The sequence below is a fragment of the Agelaius tricolor genome, unplaced genomic scaffold, assembly GCF_023055355.1.
Source record: "Agelaius tricolor isolate 1412-34295 unplaced genomic scaffold, bAgeTri1.0.p SCAF_25, whole genome shotgun sequence".
Lineage (NCBI taxonomy): Eukaryota > Metazoa > Chordata > Aves > Passeriformes > Icteridae > Agelaius > Agelaius tricolor.
The window spans coordinates 6,835,977-6,852,864 of record NW_027269285.1 but is presented as its reverse complement, the minus strand read 5'-3'; the positions used below and the strand labels follow the sequence as shown (position 1 = coordinate 6,852,864).

Sequence of the window (16,888 nt, the reverse complement as noted above, 5' to 3'; positions counted from 1 at the left end):
TGTCTCCACATTCCAGCCTGGGCATGGGGAAAGCAGTGAACATGAAACAGGAACAAACTCACCCTAAACTTCCCAAAAAACAGCTACTACACTGTGTAAAGGAAAAATAAGCAGGGACTCCACATTGCCTTATTTACCCTCTAGGAACAGTTCACCAACACCAGTGACAAGCTGCTTCAAAGATGGATTGGAAAAAATGTGCCTGTTCCAGACTGAAGGATGTCATTTGCTTGGCATCAGGGAGAGCTGGGAGCTGATCAGGCCTGACTTTGTTATCTCTGAGCCTTTTTGGGAGAGGCAGGGAGAAACAGGACAGGTCTTGTCCCTGCCACATCCCACTTTTAGGACAGCATCAAGCACCCTTGGACAAAGCTGATGCCATTTTTGGACTCCAGTGGGAAATTAAACAGCACACACTGTGTAGCATAGCAGGGAAAGGTGTGTCAGCCAAGATGGAACTTGTATCAGTGATGAGAATTAATTGCTGGAACACTTTGCCAAAGGATGTGGTAGAGTTTGCACTCAACACAGTTTTCAAATTATGAGAGGTCTTTCTCCTCCTAAAAATACATAAATATAAACACATATAAATATATAAATATAAATATATTATATATATGTTGTAAAAAAAAAAAAAAGACATATATAAATATATCTATCTATCATAGAGAGGGGTGTGTGTGATGTATTCAGCTCAAGGCACATCCATCCAGGAGAGCCCTGCCAGATGCTCAGACTGGTGAAACTGGTGACCACCAAACCCCAGCTGCCCATCCCTGACACAGCTCAGCACTGGATTTGCTGCTCTAAAGGCTCTCTACAAACCACCAGGACATGGGAACAGGGTCCTGGCAGCATCCCCTGGCAGCCCTGAGCTCCCTCAGCTGACAAACCTGCCCGTGGGAAGGGAATGTCCAGGGTGCAAAACTGGCATCCAAATTTTGGCTTGAGACTGGACACACACCAAGGCAAGCCAGAGGTGCCCCACTGGCCATGGGCTGCCATGGAGCAGGGAAAGGCTGGGTCAGAGAGCCCAGAAGGGGCCTGTGGCAGCACTGTGCCAAGGAAAAGCTGATTTATGTGCAACCAGCTGCAGTTAATGTTCACCCAGCAGCATTCTGGGACAGCTAAACTTTAGACTTAGCTCAGAAAACACTGGCTGAGTGCACAATAAGATCCTGGCAGCCTCTTTCTCTCTCTCCTCAACCACAACAACATCTGCAGCAATGGATGGAGCCTGGGTCTACCTGGTGACAGGAGGATGTGGGTTTGTGGGGGAGAGGATCGTGGAGCTCCTGTCTCAACAAGACTACATCAAAGAAGTCAGAGTTTTTGATTCAGTAGCAAGAGAAGAAGTAGAAGAACTCAGCACAGGTAAGAAAAGGCCACCAACAACTATTTAGTGCCCATACCCCTCCCTTTCCTGACAGCTGGGAGAACACTGGAGATGCCACAGTTACAGGCATGGGGCAGGAACCTGGACAAACAGACTGGGTGAGGAACAACTTCCAGCTCAGAAATTTTACAGCACAGCACTAAATCAAAGAAAAAAGACCCCCAGGGATGGATCAGCCAAGAGAAGCCTCCCAGTGAGGCTCTGAGTCGCCAGGCAGGGCTCAGTTGTGAGGAGCCATGTGCACACAGAGGCTGTGACATGGGAACTTGGCTGCTCAGCCACTCTGACACAAAGGGGCTAAAACCAACCCCCTCCTGAGCTGCTCCAACCAGCCACTGCTTCTGAGGGAAACAACTGAAAATCCTGACAGCAACAGAACCAATCTCAGCACCTACTGCAGGCATTGTGAAATAAATGATGGAAATAATTGAGAGAAACCTATAGCAGCCTTAAAAAAAGAGAGGGTGAGTCTCAGTAAATACTCAGAGATACTGAATTAATTCATTTGATCCTGTCCTGAGTGCTGCCCTCATGCAGGGTTGAGCACAGTGAGATTTGTTGGGGAAAAGCATCCTGTTTTACTGGCTTCAGGAATACCCATGCAAAACAAGCCAAGGCAGCTCAGGGTGCTCTGCTCAGCTAATGCTGGGCTGGGTTCCCTGTCTCTGACTGCCCAAACCTTCAACCTGCTTTGAGAGAGGCAAAAAATGCTGAGGGAGATCCTGTGGGGAGATATGGACAGAAAGGGGATGCACCCACAGCAAGTCAAGACTCCCAGGGAAATATCACTATCAGAAACCTCCCTGGCAGATGAACTCAGCAGACTGGTTTCCCCAGCTTTCAGGGAGCCAATTACCTTAAAAGCACCCATAATTGAAGAAAAAGCTGTTTAAACCTTAGGGAGGTGCCAAAATCCCTGCTCCAGGAGGGCTCTGTGGCCTGACACCCCAGCAAACCACAGGCAATGAGGCAGGAGCAGCCTGAGGGGCCATCCCAACCCCACCACAGATGTTTGTTCTGTCCCCAGGCCACCCCATTTATCTCTGCCCCACCAGGCAGTGGGTACAGTCTGGCTCCTTGATTTCCCATCTAAACTTACAGGTAGAAGAGGTATTTCAGGATTACTGTCTCTCTCTCTTTTTTTTTTTTTTTTTTTTAACAACAATCTTTACCATCTGCAAACCACATCCTTCCACTCCATACTGGTTTCTGCTTCAGGCTAAAGCAGCTCTCACACACTCCTTCCTCCTCCTCTGCTCCATCCAGCACTGCAGGGCACTGCCATTGCTCCTATCTGCAAGGGGGAATTGAATTTTGGGCAGTGGCCTTCCCATTGCTGCAAAAAGCTGATGGATTTGGCTCTTCCATCCTGTAATTTATCCTCCTGTTTTACCTGTCATTACAATTGTGCCTTTCCCAGCTGACAACAAGCAACAGCTCCTGAGATGCCCTGGCTCAATTTAATTCCTTCATGAAGAGCAGTTGCCTCTTCCTTGCTAAACCCAAAAACTTCTCTTTGTTCCTATCAAATTTCACTTTATTTCCCCCTCCCCCTCCAGACTCTGTTAATTCCATTCAGCTCATACTCAAATCCTCCAGCATGGTCCCTCCCAGTCTGATGTTATCTGCTGATTTAATGAACAAATCTGCCACATTCTTGATGAAAACAATCAAAAAGACTCAAATACAGCAATAAGCCTTGGAAAGCCCCAGGGCAGCCACCTACCACAGCTGGCAATTCCCTGGGAACTGTAATTCCACCAGCTTTGTGCTCTCCTTAATGGGGCTTATTTAGCCCATGTTTTACTGACTCCTTGTGAGAATGACGCTGAGTTTCCAAAGCCCTTCAAAAATCAAGATAGATGACATCAACCTGTTCCACAATATCCCTGCAGCCTGTTACCTTGTCATAAGAACAAAGGAGGTTTATCTGGCTTGATTTGTTCTTGACAAATCCATGTCAGCTGCCTCCATCCTGCCCATTATCCCACAGGTGCTCACACACACATGTTTGAGTGCGTGCTCCTGAATTTCCTGGGGTTGAAACCAAAATGTTCTGTAATTTCCTGCCTCTTCTCTACCTCCCTTCTTAGCACAAGTGTTTCACTTGCTCTGCTGAACTCTCCCAGTGCCTTCAGAAGTTCTCCCAAGTAGCTGATAACACATTAAAGGTGCAGTTCCACCCCTCACCTCTTTAGGAGCCTTGGGAAGAGCTCACCAGCCCTTGTCAATTTGGAAATTCCTCATGGTTGCTTTACACCTGGCTGCCTTAACACAGGTGATGTGAAAAAGGCTATTCAACACTTCAGCCTGATGGCTTCTAGGCTTTCTCAAACAACAGAGGAGCAGAAAAATTCCCCCCAAGAGCCTGCTGACACCCTGCTCTGCCTCTCAGCAGGAGCATCCTCCTCTGGTCCTCCAGCCAAGGGTTTTACCTCTGCTTCATGGACAGCTCCTTCCTTTCACCCTCTATTCTCACTGAATCACCTCTGTGTTTTACTACACAGTAATTACTAAATTAATATTCATCCTCAATGTTAATTATTTTAATATTAAAACTCCTCAGAGTGAGTCTACTGATTGTTGGCTCTGCTAATGAAGAAAGCAGCTGGACCCTTTGGTAAAATTCCTGTCTCCTCCTCAGAGAACACTCAGCCACTTCACCTGCTGGCTTGGATTCCATCCCTCCTTCTGGGCCATGAGGAATAATCCTCTGCCCACCTTGCCCTGTTGGATCCTCTCTGAGAGTTTCCAACCATAACAGCCTCAAAGACCCTTCCCTGAATTGTGGGATCCTCCAGGAATTCCACTCCAGCCCAGCATGAGTGGGGCTCTGCCCAGGGCAGAGGAGACATCTCTGAGAGGAATAGAGGATTTGTCTTTACAAACAAGCTCTGGGTCTGCTGGTGGATAAAACCAGCACTGGGAGATAAAAGAAACAATGGGAAGGACTCCACTGATTGATGAGTGGAAAAAGATATTTGCTTTTACAAATAAACTTTAGGTTTGCTGATAAATGAAATTAGACAGTGAAAGACGAAAGAAACAATGGGGAAGAGAAACCCCTAAATTCCATAAGAATTAAAAAGGAGGGTTATACATTAGAGGGAAATCTCTGGTATCAGGTGTTTTGGGAAGTCTGAACCTCTCAAGTACCTCAGCCAATGGGGAAAGAGAGAAGGGAAATGTGGCTGGGAAATTGGGATTAAAAGGAGGCTGTGTCCTCCAAAAATTTGAGAGATCCCAGGGGAATGCCCCATGGCCTCTCCCTTTGTTCTAATAAAGCCAAAAAGGACTCCTCTGTCTCCTTTTTGGACATAAACCTCTGGTGTTTGTGGATTAATTTTCCTAACATCTTCCCAAAGCAACCCCTGAGTGGCTTCTTGCAAATCCCTGAGGAGTACAGGCTACACGTCCCAGCTTCTCCCTGGTCTATTCCCAACTACAGGAAAGGAAAAAGAGAAAAATCCTACTTAAATGTTACAACACTGTCTCAAAGCAAGAAAACAAATAGTAGATGCCAAAAGTAGCCATGCAAGGAGCAGCTACTCTGAGGAAGGAGGAGGTGAATGGGAATAGGGGGAAAATTCTGAGTGGCTCTAAGGGAGGAATTTCCTATGAAACTTTTTAAACCTGCTGCATTATTTTCCTTCTTAATCTCCAGTATTTGCAATTTAAACAAAGTTCTGCGGGATGTCTCTTGAAATCACCAGGTGTTGTTCCCACAAGCCCTAAAATTCTGTGTCTGAAGGGAAGAGTCCAGCACAGCTTCCCTGGGCCAGGAGTGTCCTGCTGCCCTCGGTGCAGGCTGGGGCTCTGCACTGACAGACACACAGACACACAGCCACAGCCACTCTGCCCCACAGCTGATGCACAGCACCATGTTACATTAAAACCAGATGCAAACCTGGCTTCTTGGAGTTCAAAAAAAAAAAAAAAAAGGAATTTTGCCCTGGTGTGCTGGATTTAAATGGCACAGTCACTATCAGAGAGTGCTTTGCCTTGCCCTGCAGAGATAATGTTCCATGCTTTTCAGGAAAGTATAAATTTTCTTTAGTTTGCAGAAAGTACAAATGCTGATTTGATGTATAATTTTTAAAATAATTTTGGATTTATCATTTTTAAATTTATATATCACAATGAATGGATTAATTTAATTAAATTGATTATTTATCTAATTAATAATTAATTACTTGTTAGTTACTGATTAATTATTAATTATTTATATTTATTTAATTAAATTTTAATTTAAATTAGCGAATTAATTTTTTTATTTAGAATTTTTTTGTAGTTTGCAGAAAGTACAAATGCTGATTTGATTTATAACTTTTTTATTTAAAAATTTTTGTTCAATTTGTAATTTTTATTTCTAAATTAAAATATATTTATTCAATTTAAAATTATTTATTAATTTAATTATTAATTAATAAAATATTTATGATTTATTAATTAATAATTATTTATTATTAGAATTGATTTATTTAAAGAAAATTTAATTAAAATAAATAGATTTTTTTTAAATTTATAGATCTTTTTGTACTTTGCAGTAAGTACAAATGCTGATTTGTACTCCCTTTCCCCCCCTGCACCTCTGCATTGTTTTTCTGCAGCTCCCACTCGTGTGACAGTGATGAGAGGGGACATCCGAGACCCCGACGCGCTCCTGGCTGCCATGAGGGGGGTGCACGTGGTGCTGCACACGGCTGCAGTGGTGGACTACAGGGGCACGGTGCCCTTCTGGGAGATGAGAGCTGTCAACGTCGGGGGTGAGCCCAGACAGGGCCCTGGGCACTGCCCTGTCCCCTCATGGGAACCTGGGTACAGCCCTGTCCCCTCATGGGCCCTGGGCACAGCCCTGTCCGTCCCTTCATGGGGCCCTGGGCACAGCCCTGTCCCCTCACAGGGCCCTGGGCACAGCCCTGTCCCCTCATGGGGCCCTGGGCACAGCCCTGTCCCCTCACGGGCCCTGGGCACTGCCCTGTCCCCTCATGGGCCCTGGGCACTGCCCTGTTCCCTCATGGGCCCTGGGCACAGCCCTGTCCCCTCATGGTGCCCTGGGTAAAGCCCTGTCCCCTCATGGGCCCTGGGCACAGCCCTGTCCCCTCATGGGGCCCTGGGTAAAGCCCTGTCCCCTCATGGGCCCTGGGTAAAGCCCTGTCCCCTCATGGTGCCCTGGGCACAGCCCTGTCCCCTCACGGGGCCCTGGGTAAAGCCCTGTCCCCTCATGGGCCCTGGGCACAGCCCTGTCCCCTCACGGGGCTCTGGGCACTGCCCTGTCCCCTCACAGGGTCCTGGGCACAGCCCTGTCCCCTCATGGGCCCTGGGCACTGCCCTGTCTCCTCATGGGGCTCTGGGCACTGCCCTGTCCGTCCCTTCATGGGGCCCTGGGCACAGCCCTGTCCCCTCACGGGGCCCTGGGCACAGCCCTGTCCTCTCACACACCTTCAGCCACATCCAGCCACATTTTCTGCTCCCTCTGCCTGAATCCCTCACACCCTGCATGGCAAAAGATGCCCAGAACCTTTCCAGCAGGGAGGTTTCTCCCTTTGCCCCTCTGTCCTTGCTCAGGGCAAAGATGCCAGAACCTTTCCGGCAGGGAGGTTTCTCCCTTTGCCCCCCTGTCCTTCCTCCTCTCATCAAATCTGGGCTCGGTTTTGGCACAGCTCTCCTGGGCCAGGGCAGAACTTCCCCTGGTGGCACTGAGATGGGTCAGGACACACCTACAGTGGTCTGAAACTGTTTGGTGTGTGACAAGGACAGCAATTAAATTAAACCCTGTTCTGGATAGCTCATAGCTTTCCCAAGGATTTTGCCCTGTCTATACCAGCACAAGGCTGTACCCGTTGAGCTGCACCCACCAGAAGGGAGTGATGCTGTTTTAATTAGCAGAGTGATGCTGTTTAATTAGTCAGAGTTCCCAGCTATCATGTACCAACAGGCCACGTGTAACTGAGAGCTCCACAGCCCTGTCCTCCTACCACCAAGAGCCAATTTCATGTTTGGTGCAAGATCTGCTTAGAGAAAATTTGTTCATAAATCTGGGAAATAAGCACAGGCTATAAAAATAATGAAATCCCTATTACAGCAGCAATTCCAGTGGTACCTCAGGCTGTTAGCTACTAAAATAGTCATTAACCAAAAGGAAGGAATTTTATTTTTTTTAAAATATATATACATCTCCAACTCAATTACTGCTTAGGGCTTCGACTATTTGCTGATACATTCAAGGGTAACATTTAAATTCCAGCCTTCTTTTCATTGCTGTACTTGTTTTCAAAACTCAATGCTTTTAGGAGCCTGTATTGTGCTCTCCGTGTTCTGAGAATATTCAGAGCCTGAGGGTTCATGCTGCTTTTTAGTGGCTTTGTGAGCTCTTCCCCCTCACTGTTGCTGTGAGCTCAGTGCTTCAGCTCAGGGAGGATTTACAGAGAGCACTGAACACGGGGCAAGTTCCCTCCTCAGCAAACCAAACCTCTTGCAGATGTTGGTGACATTCCCAGAAAACCACACATGCAAGGATTTTCCAGTGTGACTCTTTGAGGAGCACGGTCTGGGACGGTTTAAGAGGAGCCTGTCCTGCATTTCTGCCTCCCCTTGGATGGCTCCACGTGGAACTCCACAAAATGGGGCTGCTGCCCTCACTAGGGCTCCTCAAAATCCTGAACTGAGAGATCAGCCTGAAGTTCTCTATTAAAATCATGGCAGATAAAAGAATAAAAATGGTATTTGATACCTGCTGTAGACTCCATGGAAAAAAGCAGGGTCAGGAGAGGTCAAGTATATAATCCTCTAGCTGGCTCCTCTGTGCAACTCAGGCCACAGAAATCCATCCAATTACTGCTCTAAGCCCAACAATTTGTGGCTAAATTGGACCATTCCTTTTCAACAGACTTGTTGCCTCAAATTAAGGGTGCAAGTTAATGGGCTATCTATCATGGCTTTCAGCAAGCCATAACAATGCTGAGGAGTGGTGGTGTGGCTATGGTTAATTATCATTTCTGGCCAAAATTTACATCTTCTGCTTTGATTCCCTCCTCTGTTTCAACCACTGGCTGCTGAATCCTGTTAGAGCCTTGTTGACTGAATTGAAGAGCTCTCTTCTACAAGAATTATTTTTTCCATCTAGTCACTTAAAGACTTTTTAATCTGCTTTTTGTTAAGCTGAATGGATTTTAACTCAGCTGTTTCCAGTGATGTTTCTCACCAGGGGTTCTCAGTTAACTTTACATATTGTGATAGGCTCATGGAGAAGCACATTGATTCTTTTCCACTGGGATTTCAGATGGATTCATGTGCTTGGAAATTATCCTAAACTCAGGATTTCCTTGGTAATTTCAGATTATGCCCTTAAGAGCAAAGAGAAGCCCTCCCACACAAGATCTGCAGACAGGCTCAGGGCAGAGCCTGCTTAGCCAGGCACAAATAGTGTGGAGGTTTCTGGAAGCCAACCCTACAAACTTCCTTTCAGATCTGCCTTACCAGGTCTGAAGGCTCAGTCCTTGTCATTGAGGCTCTCACAGGATCAACTTGGATCAAAATCACAATGAATGCAAAAAACCACCCCTGAAAGAGTCACAAATCATTCAAACCCACCAAAATACTCCAAAATAACCACACTAAACCACACACACTGACCAACTAATTCAGCCAGAACAACCTTCCTTAGAGCAAACCATGTTTTGGATTTGTCACATGGACTTATAAGCTGCCCTCATTATTTTATTTAAAGTTCTGCAGCTATCAGGAGTCTGATGGAGTGATTTCACCCTGTAGCACCCTGCAGCTCTTCTACAGAGCAACACATGCAACTAAAACACTGATGCTTTGCCAGAAGGCTGCAGCTCACCAACAACCTGCCCCCAAATGAAAAAATATGGGGTTTTGCTCTGCCAAGCCCTCAGCTTCCCTTTGTCAGCAGCTCTAAAACCCAAGTTAAGTCAGTTGCCAATGGCCATGGAGGATCAGGCATATCAGAGCTGTGGATGTGACTGCTACTCATGTTATAAACTATGTTATAAACTACTCATATTATAAACTACTCATGTTATCAACCATCCCCTTCTGAGAAAATGCAGCCCTCACCTGGGGCTTTACATCTTTTCAGTCATAAAAAAAGATGGGTTAGCTCCAAGTTGGAAAAATGCTGGGAATCTGTTTTGATTTGCACAACAGGAATCAAGACAAGGTGGTTGAATGTTTGTCCTTCCCATCTTGCCCCACAGGAACTGAAAATGTGGTAAGGGCCTGCTGTGCCCTGAGCATCCCATACCTGCTGTACACCAGCTCCATCGCTGCCGTGGGACCCAACACCTCCTGTGAGCCCCTGCTCAGGTGAGCCTCAGCAAACCTTCTCCTTTTACTTTACTTTGTCCAGTCAAACAGCAATGCAACTGCAGCCAGGTGGAGATTTGAGCTACTGAGGAGAAGATTTGTGTTCCCCTTCCTGTTTGTTCCTCTTCTCTTTCTTGAAAACCTTTCTTTGCTGCTCTGCCCATTTAGGAACCCTGGCTCTTCCCAGCCTAAGCCTGGCCAGTGATACCCCAAGGTGTGAGCTGTGTGGCCCAGCTGTCCCTGGATCTACAGCCCTGCTCCTCTGAACCCTAAAATAATTTTCAGATAAGGTTTCACGTGCTCAAAGTTTGGGATATGGCCAAATTACATCCTGCTGTTGGGTCAGAGGTTTTGTTCTCCCTCACAATGAGTCAGCCCAAAGGGCAGGTGGTGCCTCACTGCCACCACCACACTGCCCCTTCTCCTCCCAGCTCCACAGGGAACTGCTGGCAAGCCTGTGCCAATCTCCTGTCATCAAGTGTGGGCAAATCTCATGTAGCATTATCCCAGAAAAAGTAATTGCCCATGAAGTCTTAGGGGAGAGAGGCACTGTGTGAACCTGCAGGATTCAGGTGTAGTCACTTCCTTCTGTTACCTGCTTCTGACCTGAAAATTGTACCCTTCTATCCCTCAAAATCCTTCTTCCTGGAACATGCTCATGGGGGCTACCTCCTGGGCTTCAGGGAATTTTATGCTCAACCCTTCTCCTCTGTTTGGGCTCCCATGAGATTGACCCACAGACCCAGAAGCAGCAGCAGAGCTTTAGAAAAGCCTCTGTGGCAAAAGTGGGATTTGGATCAATGCAAAGACAGTGGTTAAAATAACAATTTTGAGGGTTTTTTTGCTTTGATCTCCAGAAGTGACTTTGACAATCAGCTGACACCCCTGCTCAGGGCTCAGCATCAGGATTTGGGAATACTTTTGTATTCCTGGGGCAACAGCACCTGCACCTTGAGAGCAGGGCTGATATTTCTGAAGAAATATCTTAAAAAACTTCAGGGGCTGAAGTTTTAGGTTAAATTTGAGGGCAGTCTGATGTGCATTGGAAGGCTCCTTGCTGATTTCAAGCCTGGTTGTAGCCACACAAACTGGTCAGCCCCTGGAAATTTGTGTGCCAGGGGAGCTGGATCCAAGTCAAGTGGTGTCTCCACAGGCAGCCAGGCTGGGCACAGCTGCCTTCAGTCATTTGGTTCCAGAAATTTGAACCCAGCTAGAAAAGACAACTTAAAATTGCCTACAAGCCAAAATTTCATGCTCACAAGTAAGTTAAGGCATAAGCCCCTTGTTTTGAAAAGTGTCTAAGCACTCAAATCTGTAGAATAAATGTCTGGTTTATGAAAAAATCCATGAGAGCAACTCAATCCACTTGGGACCACAAGCACTGGGGACTGTGTCACTGCAAAGCTATGGAATTTGGTCACTAGCAAATACAAATCCTAAGAATTCATGTAGATACAGGCACATACTTGTCAGTATTTTAGTCCTGTGAGTTAAGATAAAGATGTGAACAGATGTCTTGAAAAAATCAGCCCCAGATCTTGCCTGATCACAGTCCTTTGGCTTGTAAAGCAGGCACCAACAGGGGCAAGAAAACCCACCCAGGCTGATGCTCATGGAGCTGTGAACAGCCTTCCCCACCACAAACACAAACAAAGCCACACCTGGAGCCTTTCACTCATTTTGCAGAACACAAAATGAGTGTTCTGTTCAGATTCTCCCATTATCCTGAGAGGAAGCCCTAGAGAGGGGTCTTCATTCTCCAATTATTTTGATTTTAAATGAAAGGAATTAGATAATGAGAAGTATCAGCCTCCCAGTGAAAACTTACCCCACCTGCCTCAGGGGGGCCCAGGGATGATTGGGAGCAGCATAACATGGCTCTGCTCTGCAGACTGAAGGCATAGGTGATGCCTCTCTCCTTCCTCCTCTTCCCATCTCCCCACCCCATCTGTTCTGCCCTCTCCCTCACAGTCCAGGATCCTGCCTTTTCCTTTTCCCTTTCCTCTGTCTCCCTTCTCCATCACTGCACTGTAGAATTTATTTTCCTCCCTTTTACGTGCAGGGAATTGGCACAGACAAAGCAGGAGGAGTCTCTGGCCGGGGTGATGGGCTCAGGGATAATGCTCACACCTCAGCATCCAACAATAATAGAAAATGCCTCTGTCAGTCTCAATCCCTGGGAGACAGGCACTGCTGAGATACCTTCTGACAATGCTGCTCCACTCTGATTAGCGTTCACTTATCTGGGATCGTTTTGAAAAGCAAGAGCATTATGCTGAGCTCTTTGTTACTACCAAGCTTCAGAGGGGTGGGGGAAGGCACACACAGCAGAGCCCAGGAACAGCAGGCAGGTTTGTCCCTTTGTGAGGCTGCTGCTTTTCAAAAGGTTTGCAGGGCAAAAAAACAGGAAAAAAAACCCAAACCAAAACCTAAAAAAAATTGATTAAAAAAAAAAGAGAAAGCAATTAAAACTAGAACTTCTAGATAACCCCCCACTAATTGTCTTGGGCCTCTCCTGGGCTTGCAACAAACCTTGCACAATCAATCTTTTGTCTTGCTTGTTTTTTGGTTTGTCTCTTGTTCATGCCCTGTAAACACAGGGAGGAGAGGAGGGTTTTGTGATAGAAGCCCAGGGTGTGTGAGGAGTTTGCATTTCTGATGCTCCTAATTTATTTCTGTTGCTGTAGTGCAAGGAGAGCCTGATCTCAGCTGGGATATCTGACACACAACATGCCAGACTGCTGAACAGGCAGGGGCCAGGCAGCAGCACCAGCCACGTTTTACACAGGGAGATCTGAGCACAGAAAAGAGAAAACAACTTGCCAAGGTCAAAGAGGGAGCCTGAGTTAGAGCTGACTCTCCCAAGGCCCAGTGTTTGACAAAAACATCTCTGCTGCAGATTTGCTGGGTGAAGTCCTCACAGGCCACTGAACAGGAGATGTATCTGAGCCCATCTGCCACAGGAGGGTGAGGATTCCTCTTTGCCCTGTGTGGGGTACCCCATGCCTGGCAGGTCCTGGTTTGCCAGGGTGGATTTCTCTTGAACAGCAAAATATAGAGAAAATTAATTTAAAAATGGGAATAAAGTCTCCAGCAGCACATGGAGGGAGGGAGAGCTCATCTCTGCTACTCAGGGGAGCAAGTGGATGCTCCTTCCCCATGCTGCAAGCCAGGTTTCTTCACTCCAGAGCCCACTGGAGATGTTTAATCAAATCCCATAATGGCCTCAGGCTGATCTAAAACCACTGGGACATGATGCTGACACCCTTTGGGGAATAGAGCTGCTTTCTGCTTTCTCCTTGGAATTATTCCAGGCCCTGTGAGGCCAGTTCCATGTGAGATCCCACATGAGGTTTTCCCCTTGGCAGCTGTAAGGAGCAGGTTGTCTTCCAGCCACAGCCCAGGGTTCCCTGCTTGTCCTTGGCCATGGGTTCTTTGCTTCTCCTTGCCCTCAAGGGTAATTTGTGAGGGGAGATGAAGGAGCAATCCCAGCCCAACCCTGCTGATTGCAAGGCTTCCAGGAGATCTCCAGCAGCTCCACCACATCCCCAGTAAATGCCTCCCAACTTTAATCAACTCTGTGAGAAAATTAAGTAGCAGTTTCTCCTTTTAGTTTATGGCTCATGAGAGGCTTTTCTCTGCCCTTGATGAAAAAATGAAGTAGAATTGCTCTCATTTTCCTGCCCTCCATCTTCTTGTGCTCTTTTTACCTTGCTCTGAGTTGCTTAAAAATGTCACTCTGCTGCCTTCTAATTTGCCTGATGGAATGTTATTTCAATCTTGCTATTAGACAAACCTAAATCCAGCTCTGAGAAAGCACTGCCCCATGCAAACCTGCCTGTGAACACCCTGAAGCACCTGGTGTTCCTTGGGGCTTTATTCCTCCCAAAGTGCAGTGAGGAGCTGAGATTCCCATTGCTGCCAGGCAGCAGAAACTCCTGGGAGCAGGGAATGCAGAGCAAACCAGCCTGGGACAGATGTCCCTGAGCCCTGTGCTCTGCCCCATTGTCACTGTCACATTTTCTGAAAAATCCCTTCACCAGGATTTCTTCTCCTGGGAAGCTGAGAAGCCTCCGAGAAAAATGAAAACAATAATTATCTGATTTGCTTCTCCTGTGTTTTGCTGCTTTGGAACGTACATTGAGATTGTTTATACAAAACAGAGGTTCAGGTGATTGTTTCATTGGTTTCATGTGAATTGTTTTAACTCAATGACCAATCACAGCCAGCTGTGTCAAGGCTCTGGTGAGAGTGAAGAGTTTTTCATTATTATCTTTTAGCTCTTCTGTCAGTATTCTTTATTCTTTAGAATAGTTTTAGTATAGTATTCTTTAATATAATATAATAATAAATTAGCCTTCTAAGAACATGGAGTCAGATTCATCATTCCTCCCCACAACAGGGGACCCTGAAAATTCCACCCCCCATGGTCACTCCCTGTCTCCCACAATCTGTTCCAGAGGAAATGAGGACACTCAGTACACTGGGGAAGTGGAGCTGCCCTATGGGAAGACAAAAGCCATGGCAGAAAAAATTGTGCTTGAAGCCAACGGAGCAAAGGTACGAAATCCAGTGGTAGCAGCCCTGGAATTACAGCACAGGGCAGGAGGAAGAGGGAGATGGAGAAACCCCACAGCTCCTGGCTAAGTGTGTATCCAGCCTTTGCCTGAATTTGATGCATAAACCACATTATCCTAAGCCTCCCAAAGCCTGATATTCCCACATCAGCAGGAAGCTGCCAGACTCTCCCAGGATCACAGGGTTCTTCCCTTTGAGCCTCTGCTTCAGCTCCAGCAGGAGTGTGACTTTGGAAAGGGCTGTGCTAAATTAGGGCTGAAGGAACCAGGTTCAACTAGTTCATACTGAAAAAAAAAGTGTAATTTTCAGGCTTTCCAGAGTGACTTAAGAACTAAAAACATTGGTGTACCCAGGGCTAGCCCCCTGTTCAGTGTTTTAGGCTTGCAGCACATATGAGTTCTTCTAGACAATTAAGGAGAATGTAAAAATGACATTTGTGCTCTAAACCACTGCCTGGAGCATCTCTGCCCTAGTCCCAGTTTGAGGCCAGCCAGATGGGCTGGCTTGCTGTGGTACCTGGTTTTGGTTGTTGCAAATCCTCTTTTATACACCAAACTGCAGAAGAATTCATGCCACCAGCCTCTCAAGGAGCACCACATGGGTGCAGGTCTGCAGTGAAAAAAAAAAAAAAAATCAAACTGGGCACCTCCTTGTGTTTTTAGGGACCCAAAACAGGTGCCAAGCATGCAGAGCAGCTCTGCAAATGTTGACTTCTCTAGGCCAGAACTCCCAGGGTTTGGATTTATCCAGGAAACCCAGTGTCACTGTGGGAGATCCCATCTCTGGATCCACCCAAACTGGATCCATCCCCTGACATCCCTCCCTGATTTTGCAGCTGAGCAATGGCGGCACACTCAGAACCTGCGTCCTCCGTGCCAACACCGTGTATGGGGAGAAGGCAGGGTTCCTGCAGGAGCTGTACTCACTTGCCAGAGCCAGGAGGGGTGTTCTGAACTACCTGGAGCCTGAGGACACCGAGAGGAATCACACCTACGTGGGTGAGTGAAGGGCTGAGCTCCTTGCATGGGTGCTACCAGCTTTAGTCACAGGGGATTGTACACGTCAGCTTAGCCATAATCTCCCCAGACTGAGAGATCAGCGTGGTGAATGAGCACAAATGGGTTTGGAGCCACAAAACTTAGACTGGCTAAAGGATTTTAAAAGTGTCTTATTACTATTTTCCTGGGAAGAGTTTTCTTTATGCCCTTTGAGAAGTGTTTCAGGGATATATGGGGGGCAGAGAGAAATTCTGGCTGTGTTTTTAAAATGTTTTTGCTAGGAAAAGATACTTCTTCATTAGGAAAAAAAATTAAACTACCATTATTTATCAAGTTCTTTACAGAAAAGGCTGCACTACATGACCAGTTTTAGCAAGCAAAGAAATTACTCACAAAACCTATAGGAAGAATTTGTTTTGGTGCCTTTCAAGGGGGGTGTAATTCACCATTAGATCATGCAGGCATTCAGTGATTTCTGTGCAGCACACTGATATGTCTTTTTCCAAAAGTGCAGATTTTGAAAATGCTGTTAGAGAAGAATCAGGCCCAGGTAAATCAAGTGACTCCTTCAAAGGCTCACAGTAGAGGCAGGGATAAAACCCTGGAGCACTGCCTCCTATTCATCCTGCTCTCACTACAAAACACTGCCTTTTGCTTCACGTGAACCAGCATCACAAGGCACATTAATTGTCCAGCTCAAAGGGGACACCAAAGGTTTAAAGGATCTTGGAGGCCTGGATTAACTACTCAGTCTCTCTGCAGCACAGCTGAGCACACATGAATGCCTCCCTGCTTCCCAGCACTGAAGCTGGCACATCCAATGCACTCATTCTATGGTGAACAGGGAAGCTGAGCTCCTCCTGAATGGCTGTTCCTCTCCCTCTGTTATTTCTGCAGGGAATGTGGCATGGATGCATGTCCTTGCAGCAAGGCACCTGCAGCTGAAGGCAGAGCTGCTGGCAGGACAGGTGTATTACTGCTATGATGACACCCCAAGCAGGAAGGGTTTCCTGGTCAGGCACCAGCTGCTCTCCAGTGCAGACCCCTCGCTGAGGCTGGGCTCTCACATCCCCTACTGGAAGATGTGGTTGATGATACAACTGCACAGGATCATCAGGGTCATCCTGTCCCCTTTCTGGAGGCCACAGCCTTTCCTCAGCATGCCCCTGCTGAACACCATAGTCACCACCTTCTCCTTTGAGACAGACAAGGCCTCCAGGCATTTTGGGTACAGGCCCCTGTTCACATGGCAGGAGAGCAGGCTCAGGACTGCACAGTGGCTGAAAGCAGCTGCAGGGAGCCTGGCACCCCCCCAGCTGCAGGAAAAGAAGAACTGAACAGCACTTTTGGGGTAAGGAGGTTGCTTCTCACAGCAGCAGGTTTCATCTGAATTCACAAAATGACTGGGTTGGGAGAGACCTTCAAGATCATCGAGCCCAACCCAGCCCCAACACCTCAACTAAACCCTGGCACCCTGTGCCACATCCAGTTATTTTTTTAGACATATCCAGGGGTGGTGATTCCCCCACCTCCCCAGGCAAACCCTTCCAGAACTTTATCACTCTTTCTGTGAAAAACTTTTTCC

The 16,888-nt window shown here is 46.9% G+C and overlaps 1 protein-coding gene across 1 annotated transcript; it reads left to right on the top strand.

Annotated features, from left to right (window-relative positions):
* The first annotated feature begins 1,226 nt into the window (after positions 1–1,226).
* Positions 1,227–16,640, top strand: LOC139600027 (3 beta-hydroxysteroid dehydrogenase type 7-like). Its single transcript, XM_071447884.1, has 6 exons — positions 1,227–1,374; positions 6,007–6,162; positions 9,619–9,727; positions 14,188–14,287; positions 15,141–15,303; positions 16,201–16,640. Exons 1-6 carry the CDS (start codon positions 1,227–1,229, stop codon positions 16,638–16,640), a joined length of 1,116 nt encoding a protein of 371 aa, XP_071303985.1.
* Positions 16,641–16,888: the final 248 nt, after the last annotated feature.

Coding starts and splice junctions, on each gene's coding strand:
- LOC139600027 (XM_071447884.1), top strand. CDS start 1,227: ATGGATGGAGCCTGGGTCTACCTGGTGACAGGAGGATGTGGGTTTGTG. Junction 1,375..6,006: donor AGTAGAAGAACTCAGCACAG/GTAAGAAAAGGC, acceptor GTTTTTCTGCAG/CTCCCACTCGTGTGACAGTG. Junction 6,163..9,618: donor GAGAGCTGTCAACGTCGGGG/GTGAGCCCAGAC, acceptor CTTGCCCCACAG/GAACTGAAAATGTGGTAAGG.